This window comes from Neovison vison, chromosome 9, assembly GCF_020171115.1.
Source record: "Neovison vison isolate M4711 chromosome 9, ASM_NN_V1, whole genome shotgun sequence".
Taxonomy (NCBI): domain Eukaryota; kingdom Metazoa; phylum Chordata; class Mammalia; order Carnivora; family Mustelidae; genus Neogale; species Neogale vison.
In genome coordinates this window covers 36036530-36048786 of record NC_058099.1, presented here as the reverse complement: position 1 = coordinate 36048786, position 12257 = coordinate 36036530, and the positions used below count along the sequence as shown (strand labels likewise).

Below are 12257 nucleotides of genomic sequence, written 5' to 3'. Positions count from 1 at the left end.
TAACTCACACAATTATAAAAATATCTTCATATTCATTCTTCCTATTTCTAGCTGGTTCATTTTGACTATTTTCTCAAGTATTAAATCTCAGTTTATGTTTATGGATTTTATTTTAATCATCCCTTCATAGGGCTTTCTCTTTTACCTTCATGGTACTCCTTACCCTATCCCTTTCCTTCTAGAACCAGTTCCAAACCCTTAGCCACTTGACTTATGTACCAGATAGCTAACTCCAGCTCCCAACTACTGCCTCATTTATATCTCTCCAAAGATATTAGGAATGGGAAAGAATATCTTTCTCCTTCCTCCCCCTCCTCCCCCTCCCCCTCCTCCTCCTCCTCCTCTTCTCCTTCTCATTCTCATTCTCCTCCTTCTCCTCCTCCTCCTCCTCCTCCTCCTTCTCCTCCTCCTCTTCCTCCTCCTTCTTCTTCTTCCTCTTCTTCTTCTTCCTCCTCCCCTCCTTCTTCACCTTCTTCTTCTGCTGCTGCTTCTGCTTCTGCTTTCAGTCCTCTTCCAGGCACTCTGGTAATGACCTTGGCAATATAAACAAAGTTGTAGTTTGTAGGGAATACAAGCTGGTCAAAGGGTGGCCACATTTTTAATGCATTTAATATTGCCATATTGCTCTCTAGATAGATTGCATCAATTAATAATCCCACCAAAGTATATGAGAATTCTTTTTTTCCCATATCCTTCCCACTTCTTCAGGAACCTCAGTCAGTCCTAAGCTCTCTCTTTCTTAGTATCTAAAAGTTATCTCCTTAATGTGATTCTTTCCCCTCAACTCAAGTTTTTCCTTTCTTTAAAAAAATGCTGGGGCGCCCAAGCGGCTCAGTGGGTTAAAGCCTCTGCCTTCAGCTCAGGCCATGGTCTCAGGGTCCTGGGATCAGGGTCCTGGGATCGAGCCCCACATCAGGCTCTCTGCTCAGCGGGGAGCCTGCTTCCCCCTCTCTCTCTGCCTGCCTCTCTGCCTACTTGTGATCTCTGTCTGTCAAATAAATAAATAAAATCTTTTGAAAAAATAAAATAAAATAATGCTTAGTACATCCATACAATGGAATGTTACGCAGCAGTAAAAAGAAATGAGCTATCAAGCCACATACACACAAACACAAGGAAGAACTTTTTTTTTCCAATTTATTTATTTTCAGAAAAACAGTATTCATTATTTTTTCACCACACCCAGTGCTCCATGCAAGCCGTGCCCTCTATAATACCCACCACCTGGTACCCCAACCTCCCACCCCCCCGCCACTTCAAACCCCTCAGACTGTTTTTTAATAAAGATTATATTTATTAGAGAGAGAGCACAAGCAGGAGGAGGAAGAGGGAGAAACAGACTCTCCACTGAGCAGGGAACCCAATGCAGAGCTGATCCCAGGACCCTGAGGTCATGACAGAGATGAAGGCAGACACTTAACTAACTGAGCCACCCAGGTCCCCCAGGGAAAAACTTTTTTTTTTTTTTAAGATTTTATTTATTTATTTATTTGACAGAGAGAGAGAGACAAGCAGGGGGAGAAAGGGAACACAAACAGGGGGAGAAAGGGACACAAGCAGGGTGAATGGGAGAGGGAGAAGCAGGCCTCCTGCTAAGCAGGGAGCCCAGTGCGGCACAATCCCAGGACCCTGGAACTGTCAACCTGAGCCAAAGGCAGATGCCTAATGACTGAGCCACCCAGGTGCCCCAGGGAAGAACTTTAACTTTTCACTTAGCATATTGCTAAATGAAAGAAGCCAATCTGAAAAGGCATATACTGTATGATTTCAACTATATGACATTCTGGAAAAGGCAAAACAGTAAAGACAGTAAAAAGATCAGTGGTTGTCAGGGGTTTGGGGAGAGGTGGAGAGAGAGTGAAGCAGTGGAGCACACGAGATTTTTAGGGCAGTGCAGTTATTCTGTGTGATGCTGTCATGGTGGATTCATTAAAATATGCATGTTTCAAAACCCATAGAACTTTACAATGCAGAATGAATTCTAGTGTAAACTACAGACTTTAGTTCATAATAATGTATCATGACCTTAGGCTCAGGTCATGATCTCAGGTCCTGGCATTGAACTCCACATCCAACTCTCTACTCAGCAGGGAGCCTGCTTCCTCCTCTCTCTCTGCCTGCCTCTCTGCCTGCTTGTGATCTTTCTCTCTGTCAAATAAATAAATAAATAAATAAAGAGTATTGGGCACCTGGGTGGCTCAGTCGGTTAGGCATCTGTCTTCAGCTCAGGTCGTGATCCCAGGGTCCTGGGGTTGAATCCCACGTCAGGCTCCCTGCTCAGCGGGGAGTCTATTTCTCCCTCTCCCACTCTCCCTGCTTGTGCTCTCTCTCTCTGTGTGTCAAATGAATGAATACAATCTTTAAAAATAAAATTTTAAAAAATAAAGAGTATTAATTTAAAATAAAATATGTAGTTAAAATAAATAAAATAGTAAAATAACCCTTAGCCCATTAAACAGAGATAACCACTGATAATAAATTTTTTTTAAAGATTTTATTTTTATTTATTTATTTGTCAGAGAGAGAGGTAGAGCGAGCGTGAGCACAAGCAGACAGAGTGGCAGGCAGAGTCAGAGGGAGAAGCAGGCTCCCCGCAGAGCAAGGAGCCCGACGTGGGACTCGATCCCAGGACACTGGGATCATGACCTGAGCCAAAGGCAGCTGCTTAACCAACTGAGCCACCCAGGCGTCCCTGATAATAAATTTTTATATTTTATTTTTATTCATATATTTTTAAAAAGCACTTAGAACTATTCTTGCATTACCCTCTAGCCATTATGTGTCTCCACCAGTCCAAAATACTATCAACCGTATGTCAGAATTTGAGTAAATGCTGAAGGTTGGAGAAAAACAAAAGAGACATGTTCCCTACCTTCAAAGAGTTGGCAGACTGGAGGAGGAACCATATAAGTAAAAAGGCAATTACAGAGGTCTCTAACTCCTCACCTTTCTTTCATTCTTCAATCTACTCTCTGTAGTCAGACTCTGTCCTAGCATATCCACTGAAACTATCCTAGCCAACTAGCAGAGTTTCCTAGCCAACTATCCTAGTTGACTACTTGCTGTTAAATCCTTACCCAACTTCTCTGCAGATTTTAACACTTCATCTCCACTTTTTCTTAAAGTTCCGGTCTATTGGCTTCTGTTAAATAACTCTCTTCTTGTTTTTTCTTCCTGTCTAATTGCTTTTTCTCATCAACTTGGCCGTAGGAGCTGATGTTCTCCAAGGCTCTCTTATTGAACCTCTTCCCCATCTGTATAGTTTCCCTGAATAATCTCCTGTATTTACATGGCTTTAACTACCACCTACTTATTGATGACCTCCAAATCCATCTATCTAAGGAATCCTTTGTTGCTCCCTCCTACCCATGGCCATGACTAAAGATATTTTATAGAAACTCTATATAGCTATGTCGTAGTGCCTTAAGGAGTTTACTCGGTTACTACCTCTATCCTCCATTCTGAATCCCCTTCCTCTCACCTGGTATCCCCAGTTTCCATCCTTTTGTGCAGTACCTGGATTTGCCTTTTCACCTTATTTAACTGGTTCTTTGGCTTACAGTCTCAGAATTTTCCATGAATTCTGCCTCTCAGATCATGCTATACTGCAGCTCCAAGACTGCCCTGTATCACTCCTGTATCCAGCCAGATCTAATGTTCTCCAACATTACTTGTCTGGAAGGGGGGATTAGAAACTAGTTTTGATCTCTTACCTAAGCTTCAAACTATATATGCCTGCTTTCGTCACTACCTGTAAATCCTTCAAGTATCTCCAGTTCAACCTGTGAAAAATATCCTCCTGACAGGTATCCTATCTCAGTGAATGGTCTTATCATCTATTCAGGGGCCCAATTAGGAAATATAAAATTATTTTTAACTTTCCCTCTGTCACCCCTCATATCATGTATCAGTTCTATTCCCTATATTTTCAAACTATTCTCTTAATTTAATATTTATTGTTACTACATCATTTCTCTTGTGAATTACTCAATGGCCTCCTAACTGGTCTCCCTGCTTCACATCTTGTTAGTTCCAGTATATTCTGCTGCTACCAGAGGACTTTCTCTGACACAAATCTAATTATATCATTTCCAGAAAAAAAATTGCTATGACTCCCTATTGCATATAAAATGGTAATGCAGGATCTACCTCATGCCTACCCTCCAACTTTTCTCTAATCACTCACCAGCTTCCAGTTTCAAAAAGTGTGCCGGTGTAAGATCCCAGTTCTAGAAAAGCCTCAGGAGATGCTACATAGTGAATTATCTTAAATTACTGAACTCACAAACTTCCCAGAGCTCACAGTTCTGTGGTTGGCCAGGTCTAGGGCATGGTTCTGGACCTGACCATACTTCCTCACTGCTGTGACAAAACTCCTTCTAGATGGTATATAGGAAAGAGCATCTGGGTAGTTCAGTCAGTTAAGCATCTGCCTTTGACTCAGGTCATGATCCCAGAGTCCCGTGATCCAGCCCTGAGTTGGGCTCTCCACTCAGCAGGGAGTCTGCTCTCCCTCTCTCCCTGTTCCTTCTCTCTCTCTCACTCTCTCTCTCAAGTAAATAAATAAAATTTTTAAAGAAGAAAGAAGAAGGAAAGAGCCAATATAGTTTACTACAAACGTCCCTGTTCCAGACATAGCACCAACCAGGACAGTTATGTCTATACTTGACATACTGGGACCCAGCAGATGTAGAACCATAACCACAAAGAGCTAGAGAAATATCCTTGAGAGTTCTGGTATGGACTGGAGAAGTTTGTTATTAATATGACACTCCAGGATGGGGACAATAGAGTCTCACAGCCAAACAGAGTCATGTTTACCCAAGATGGTCACTACAAGCCTAGCTGAAATGGAGAATGAGAGTCAATATCTAAAGGAACTGGGAAAATGTTAGTGAATATTGGGTCCTTGAGGGTTAGAGGCAAGAAGGGACCAGGTATGCTGACAAGTCAAGTAAAATGGCTCAAAATTAAGTCTGTGATCAATAGGTATGTACTGAAGCTTCCTTGTTATACAGCCTTGCCTCTATTTTGCAGTATTCCTCTCTAGCCACCTGTGTGGTTAGACGGAAGTAGTGCAACACAGTGATATCACTGTACTTAGGGTTAAGTTCCCTTCCCAGGCCCCAAAATCAGACAGAGGGCATCCAGAGACAAAATTTTTCCAGATACCATTTACTATTATGGAGAAGTTACCCCCCCCCCATTTCCTCAAGTTTGATTACCCTGGATTTGGGACTTGGAAGAGTAGAGCCTAAAGATGGCCATTGATCATTCAGGGTAGCTGGGGAAGAAGGGGGACAAGAAGTGTCTGCCAACTAGCCCTCAGTTTTTCTCCTGTGGGATGGATCTTTTCTGGCCCAAGGGAATGGATGGTTCAGGTCAGAGCTAGAAAGACCTTAGAAACCAGCACAGAGTCTCCTCCATTTATCTTGATTTTCTCTTCCCATCCTCCTGCTAAGAGTTCTTATCCCATTCCAGAAGCTGTCCCCAAACAGACCTTCTGTAAAGTGTCAGGCTTCCACTGAGAAGTTTGTTCTGGCTTATATGTTCTAGGAAACAGAAAAGGTCGACTTCTCCTACAACAAACTGGCTGATCCTAAGTTTTCATTTTATGACAATACTTTGGTGGAAGCCATGAAAAAGGGAGATCACTGGGTGCACTTGTTTTTCCTCTCACTCTCATTGTGTCACACTGTGATGTCAGAAGAGAAAGTGGAAGGTGAGGAGGGGCCTGAGGACTCATAGACAGAGAATATGTCATAGAATCTAGGATGGCTACAGGTGGGCTTGGTTTGATATCATTTGTAATGGCTTAATCTAAGAGCTTTCTAATAGGGAGTGTTGTCCAGCAATGGGATGAATAGGCAACTAGTGAGCTTCTAGTCACTGGAGATATTCAAGTAGAAGACAACCTCTTAGTCATATAGATTAAGTCATTGGATAGGGTTCAAACTTGATGCTTCTGACCTTGATTTTCAGCAGTGTTCTGTCACAGAGTCTACCTGAATTGTCCCCAAGATCAGTCCCATTATCTCCGACAAGACTTCCTGAAGGATGAGTTGAGTTGTCTTGTTGCTTCACAATTTCACAGTATCCCCACATATCCTAGTTTCTTTAGTAATCAAATATGACTATGACATCCATGAATTTACTTAAACCTCTTTTAGAAACATTGAATGAGAAATGACTGATTAAAATTAAGAAGGCTTTTGGGGTGTTTGGGTGGCTCAGTTGGTTGAGCATCTGACCTTGGTCTCGGCTCCAGTATTGATCTCAGATTATGGGTTCAGGCCCCACACTGGGTTCCACCCTGGGCATGGAGACTACTTTAAAATTAAAAAAAAAAAAATGAGAAGGCTTTTTTTTTTTGTAACAAACAAGAATTTAGGTAACCAAATCAATCATATCCTTTAAAATCAATGTACCTGGGGTGCCTGGGTGGTGCAGTCATTAAGCATCTGCCTTCAGCTCAGGTCATGATCCCAGGGTCCTGGGATCGAGCCCCTCATCAGGCTCCCTAATCCATGGGAAGCCTGCTGCTTCCTCTCCCACTCCTCCTGCTTGTGTTCCCTCTCTCACTGTGTCTCTCTCTGTCAAATAAGTAAAATCTTTAAAAACTAAATAGATAAAATCAATGTACCTTTAATATAATACTACCCTTAGGACCACCTTATATTTGTGTATTACTTTATAGTTTTACAAATTGCTTGCATGTTTTTTAAAGATTTTTTGAGAGAGAGTGAGTGAGAGCTTGAGCAGGGGGTAGAGTCAGAGGGAGAGAGAGAAGCAGATTCCCTATTGAGCAGGGAAGCCAGACACGGGGCTCCATCCCAAGACCCCAAGATCACAAATAGAGCCAAAGACAGCCACTTAACTGACTGAGCCACCCAGGTGCCCCACATTGCTTGCATTTATATTATCTCCCACAATCTTCACAACAGCCCTCTTAAGTAAGCAGAAAAAGAAAAAGGAACCCAGTTTTATAGAGAGGGAAACTGGAGCTAAAAGAGATTAAGTGACTTGCCTAAAATCCTGTAGTTAAGAAGGCAGAGATAAGAACCCAAATCTCAGGGGTGCCTGGGTGGCTAAGTCGTTGAGCATCAGCTTTCAGCTCAGGTCATGATCCCAGGGTCCTGGGATGGAGCCCCACATCGAGCCCCTCATTGGGCTCCCTGTTCTGCGGAGGCCTGCTTCTCCCTCTCCTACTTTCCCTGCTTGTGTTCCCTCTCTCACTGTCTCTCTGTGTCAAATAAATAAAATCTTTAAAAAAAAAAAAAAAAGAACCCCAATCCCAGGCAACCCTCTCGGGTTCCCTCCCTCTTCAGGACCTTTGTACTCTCAATAAACTTTGCTTTGCTGCCCACCACAAAAATTTTAAAATAAAAACAATAATTAAAAAAAAAGAACCCAAATCTCATGCAATGAGATCTTTCCCCACCACGGGTATCTCCAGACCTGACATTCTACCAAGTTGCTATTACTTGAAGCATATTTGGTATTGTCTTTATTTATTGCCTTAAGTGACAAGGTAGGAAACAAGAAAATAGTCTTACTGTCCCAGAGATACATCTTATGTCTGACATAAAATTATATCCCATGTGCCTTATTCACAAGTATAAGACTCTGATGATACATAACTGTTTATACAAACCAAGTTGGGGGTGCCTGGGTGGCTCAGTGGGTTAACCCTCTGCCTTTGGCTCAGGTCATGATCCCAGGGTCTTGGGATTGAGCCCCACATCAGGCTCTCTGCTCAGCAGGGGCCTGCTTCCCCTCCCCCTCTGGCTGCCTCTCTGCCTACTTGTGATTTCTCTCTCAATCAAATAAATAAAGAAAATCTTAAAAATCAAGTTGACATAACACAATTAAAAAAATCAAATTGACCTTCAGAAGAGAAATAATCCAAAATATACCCTAGGTTGTGGTAATATTTTAAAAGAGGAGTTAAGCATTTTTCAGTGCTATAGTGTTTGCATTCATCAGTGCAGTTTTTTGTTCTGTTCTCTTTATGACCAAAACAATTTGAACCAGTTATTAGAATACAGTAGTTTGTGATGAGAAAAAAATAATACATGTCACAACTGAGGATTGAATTCAACAGTTTGGGGTGTTTTTTAAAAGATTTTTTTTATTTGAGAGAGAGTGGATGGGCAAAAAAATGGGTGAGGGGCAAAAAAAGAGGGAGAAGCAGGCTTTTCAGAGCTGGGAGCCCAATGCGGGGCTCGATCCCAGGACCCTGAGATCATGACCTGAGCCAAAGACAGAGGCTTAACCCACTGAGCCACCCAGGCACCCCTCAAGCATTTTGTTATTAATTTCCTGAAGTGTTTCTTCACAATCTAGAAAAATATTTTTTCATCAATGGACACTGAAAACCATGAGAGAAACTACCTTACAATGGCAAAATGGGAAAGAATAAATTTTATTTTACTCTGCTGTAAAAAATTTCAAGAGGACTGGGGCGCCTTGGTGCCTCAGTCGTTAAGCATCTGCCTTCAACTCAGGTCATGATCCAAGGGTCCTGGGATAGAGCCCTGTGTTGGGCTTCCTGCCCAGACGGAAGACTGCTTCTCTGTCTCCCACTCTTCCTGCTTGTATTCCCTCTCTCACTGTATCTCTCTCTGTCAAGTAAATAAAATCTTTTTAAAAATATTCGAGAGGAGTTACAGAAATGTCTTGAGTAATACAAGATTGACAGACTGATTCAACAGAATAAATCATTAAGCTTCCCAGGGTGAGAGTTTTAAAGGTGACAATACTCATTTATATATACATATATATATACATATATACATATTATATACATATATATACATATACATATATGTATATATATTGTTTGTTAAATCATCAGTCTTATTATCATCAATCCTATTATCCTGCTCTATAATCCTATCCTTATTGTCCTATCTTATCAAGGTATAGCCAGTCTTACATAGGAGCAGTTTATACAGAACAACCTGCATGAAATTCACCCAGGAGATTTGTTTAAAATTCTATTTCCTGAGTCCTCCTCTCATATTTTGTGACTCTGGATTCAGTAAGTTTGAGTAGAGCCCAGGAACCTGCATTTTTAACAAGCCCCCTGACCCATCTTTACCCACTAAAATCAGAGAGTGAACTATGTTTTGTTTGTTCATGTATATTGCATGTACCATGTGCCTCTATAATACTAACTCAAATCTGTGAAATAAGTTGAAAATATGGGAAGTGGGGGGGGACTGACCTGTATACAGCCTAGCTTTTTAGAGCTAAACTTGTAAGGAAGTTTGAAGAAAAATGTTCCCTCCTGGGCTCTATCTTTACATAAGCCCCTTGGTGTCACTTCTGGGTTAACTTCAGCTGCACATCTCTGTGGGCTCTGGTTGCCCTCTTCTCTCCTGCCAGGTAAGCTGGTGTACCAGGCTCAGTCCCCAGATGAAGGTGCCCTCGTCACTGCTGCAAGGAACTTTGGCTTTGTATTCCGTTCCCGTACATCTGAGACGATCATGGTAGTTGAAATGGGTGAGACCAAAGTCTACCAACTGCTGGCTATTTTGGACTTCAGTGCTGTGCGCAAGAGGATGTCTGTTATTGGTAGGTGCCCCTCCTACTCAGTCCTCTCCCTTTATTTGTCTTTCATACACATTCACACATTGACTTTCTCTTTTATATACACACAAATGTTTTCTCCTACCCAAATGCCTTCTCAAAGGTACCGTGCCTCAAATACAAACACATAGCCATTCCTACTTTCTCCTTCACATATCGTATATATTTTCTCTTTGAGAGCTTGCTACCATATACCTCTTTAGTGTTCCTGGATAGTGGCTTGTCTGAAACCTCAAAGCCAAGATAAGAACAGAGAATAAACCCATAAGAGATAGGGGGAGACAATATAAGGGAAATTCATACTATCATACTCTCAAATAGTTTGAGCCTCAGACTGAAGAGGAAGAGGGTCATTCTTCATCCTTGGTCCTTACTAGGTATGGGCCTCGGTCTGGAACTTGTACTTGGGAAGCTAAATGTGATTCTGCATCAGAGTCTTCCAAGATGACATTGAACCCATAGAAGAACTGGTTGCATAAGGTCTCTTTCCACTCCCACCAGCCTTTACTGACTGCAACATTTATCCTCTGTAACCACTCAATGAGTGCTTATCCCCCAAAAGAATCAGAAACAAATGTCATGGGAACAGTCTCATTCTATCCCTCAGTGGCCCAGACAAATTCTTGTAACAATGGGCCTATATGGTTACTCTCTTAATTTGTTTGTCCTTAGTGAGGACACCTGAAGATCGAGTAATGTTATTCTGCAAGGGTGCAGACACCATTCTCTGTCAGCTGCTCCATCCATCCTGTAGATCCCTCAGAGATGTGACCATGGAACATTTAGATGTAAGTGTTTAGGTCGCAGGGGAGGGAAGCTGTGGGTGGTTCTTTGTACATGGATTATGCGTCCACATATATTGTGTCCGTGTGTTTCTCTATGGATGTATTTTAGTATCTGTGTCTCTTTAATTGATGGAAGAATAAAGACTACTTCATTGTGTGGCATTCCTAACGACTACATTGCCAGCTTCTGTGTCAAGAAGTTAGATGGCACAAAGGCATGATGAGAATTGTATCTGTGGGGACACTTAGTACAATCAAAATGGTTCTCTCTGTGATTCCTGGGTCAGGAGGTACCATGTTCGGACCTAGAACTTACTTCAGAATTGGGCCTGCTGATACAGGAGGCGCTACCTCACCAGCCATGGCAGCTTTGAAGGTATAGAGGAAAAGGTGCCAGGCTTGGGCTATTTAGGGGACTATTGATTGTTACCATTCTCTGTTATCACAAGATTAGACTCCCCAGGGGTACCTTCCCCCTTGCCTATCCCACCCTCCTTCCACCCTCTAGGATTTGAGATGGATCTGAAAGAGAATGGCTCCAGCCTTCTGGCACTGGAAAGGAAAACCAAATCTATATTCTCCAAGATTTCTACTCATAAACCTAGATATATAAAGGGTTGAGGGAATAAGAAAGAGATGGGATGGGAGAGGGACAGATCAGAAAAAAAAATTTTTTTAAAGAGGAAATAGATTGAAGAAAATGCTATTTTATTAAGCCACTTTGGTTTGACCCACACTAACATATAATCAGAAGTCAGAGAACAGATAATCAATAAGCACATGAAAAGATACTTAGTTTCATTAGCTTTTAGGAAAATGCAAATCAAAAACCTCAAGATACTACTTCACACCACCAGGACAGCTAGATGATCAGATAATAATAAGTAATGGCAAGGTATAGAGAAATTGTAACCTTCATACATTGCTGATGGAAATGTGAAATGATACAGTCATTCTCATGGACTGAGCCACCCAGGCACCCCATGATGCAGTCATTTTAGAAAACAGTTTGGCATTCCTGAAAAAGTTAAGGGTAGAGTTATCATATGACCCAGCAATTCCACTCCTAGGTATATTCCCACGAGAAATGAAAATAAACATCCACACAAAAACTTGTACACATAGTTTATAGCAGCATTATCTATAATAGTGAAAAAGTAGCAACAGCCCAAATGTCCATTATGATTGGCATGAATGAATAGATAAATATAATGTGGTACATCTAAACAACAAATATTATTCAGTCCCAAAAAGGAACAACAAACTGATACATGCAGATGAACCTTGAAAACATTATGTTAAGTGAAAGAAGCTAGTCACAAAAGGCCACATAATGTATAATTTCATTTATATGAAATATCCAGAATAAACAAATCTATAGAAACAAGTAGATTAGTGGTTGCCAAGAGCTGGGGGAAAAGAGAATGGGAATGACAGCTAATGGGTACAGGATTTCCTTTGGGAATGATGAAAACATTCTGGCATTAAATAGTAAAGGATGCACAACTGTATGAGTGTAATTTTTTTAACCACTGATTTGTATACTAAAAAGTATGAATTTTATGATCTATACATTATATTTCAGGGTTTTTTTTTTCATTTCTCTTTTTCTTTTTTTTTCCAATTTATTTATTTTCAGAAAAACAGTATTCATTATTTTTTCACCACACCTAGTGCTCCATGCAAGCCGTGCCCTCTATAATACCCACCACCTGGTACCCCAACCTCCCACCCCCCCGCCACTTCAAACCCCTCAGATTGTTTTTCAGAGTCCATAGTCTCTCATGGTTCACCATATTTCAGGTTTTAAAAAAAGTTGGTGAAGTATCCAACATAGGACAGTTCTTAGGTCCTATACTGGTTCCCAGAGGCCACAGT

At 41.3% G+C, this 12257-nt stretch overlaps 1 protein-coding gene across 1 annotated transcript in view; it reads left to right on the top strand.

The window, feature by feature from the left end:
* LOC122916719 (phospholipid-transporting ATPase FetA-like) overlaps positions 1–12257 on the top strand; it is a gene marked incomplete at its 5' end in the record, with an annotated part of 62802 nt that overhangs the window by 36173 nt on the left and 14372 nt on the right. The window contains 3 exons of the mRNA XM_044264141.1: positions 5557–5722; positions 9391–9579; positions 10267–10382. Of these exons, the coding sequence (XP_044120076.1) occupies positions 5557–5722; positions 9391–9579; positions 10267–10382 (471 nt within the window). The remainder of the gene's footprint in view (positions 1–5556; positions 5723–9390; positions 9580–10266; positions 10383–12257) is intronic.